Source organism: Penaeus monodon, chromosome 22, assembly GCF_015228065.2.
Source record: "Penaeus monodon isolate SGIC_2016 chromosome 22, NSTDA_Pmon_1, whole genome shotgun sequence".
NCBI classification, from domain to species: domain Eukaryota; kingdom Metazoa; phylum Arthropoda; class Malacostraca; order Decapoda; family Penaeidae; genus Penaeus; species Penaeus monodon.
In genome coordinates, this window is record NC_051407.1 from 10462280 (window position 1) to 10463456 (window position 1177).

General features: G+C 34.6%; 1 protein-coding gene across 1 annotated transcript in view; it reads left to right on the top strand.

Moving 5' to 3' along the window:
• Positions 1-1177, top strand: part of LOC119586933 (glycerol-3-phosphate acyltransferase 3-like) — a gene marked incomplete in the record, with an annotated part of 80451 nt that overhangs the window by 6704 nt on the left and 72570 nt on the right. The window contains 1 exon segment of the mRNA XM_037935666.1: positions 442-468. Coding sequence (XP_037791594.1) covers positions 442-468 — 27 coding nt within the window.

A 1177-nucleotide genomic window follows, 5' to 3' on the forward strand; every position in this document is an offset into this window, starting at 1 on the left:
TTTTGTCATCTGTTTCCTTTTTGTCTTATTATAAACTTTAGAAACAAGTCCACTTAAAAAGAAGTGATTATTATTTTGCTGTTGACTGAAGGATACTTGAAGGAGGAGGCAGATGTAGTTCCAAGTTTACAGCACAGTGTTAAGGAGTGTCATCTGTCAATTTACATGTTGTAGTACTTCTCACAAGCATGTATATCCTTTAATTGGTGATTTTTTCTGCAATGTGTCAGAAAATGGTTTGTCTATAACATATCTGTGTGAGTTTGTAATTCACCAGTTTGTGTATAAGATATGGCTCTCTTTAATATCATCTCTGCAATAATATAATGTATGCAGTGTATGTTGTTGGCAGAAAGGAGCATTATTTATGTCTCTCCACATCTCTGCATTTGATATTGCTGTTAGGCCTGAGATTCATCATTCTATTATTCTTTTTTGCAGGATGGCAACAGGATTCTAGTGAAAAAGGTATTTTTGATATAGATTTTTTATTAACAGTATAGCTTGCTGGTAATATACCTAGTGGTTGGTGGTGAGAGCTGCTGTGGTCCTCTATTATATCCTTTAGCTAAACCTCTTCGGTGCACTAGATATATAGCAGTTATAGCTTGGAGATAAACTGCCTTGAGGTTTTGATATAAGTTTCAACACTAATCACTTCTTCATTTCTTTAGCGTGGTTTTGGAAGATCTTTCATTTCCCACCCTTTTATTTCTGATTCATTCTTTCTGTGATCTTCTTTTTTATTACAGAAAAAATGTTAAATGACTAATCTTAATGTGTGTGAGGATATTGAGCATTCTCAGAGAAAGCCTTCCAGCAAATCACCAACTGCACAGTTAGTTGTGTAGAGTGAGTGATCACAGTTGTTAGTGAATGGTACAGACAGAAGCTCAAAATACCATATAGCCCATTATAGCAAACACCTAATCCTGTTGTGAGGAGAGATGCATTTCAGCAACCAAGATTTATTCTGAAGGAGAGAAAACTACAAAATTAAACGGGCATCACTGTCTACCTCTCCTTTTAGAATTCAGCTCATTAAATGGTTTGGTTTTATCAGGCTTTTCAACACTAATCCTCTTGGCTGTTGCTGAACACTGTATTTCTATAGCTTTAAGTTATATTTATATTTTTTTCCTCTTCTTTTTATATCTGAGCTTCCAAAAATATTGGA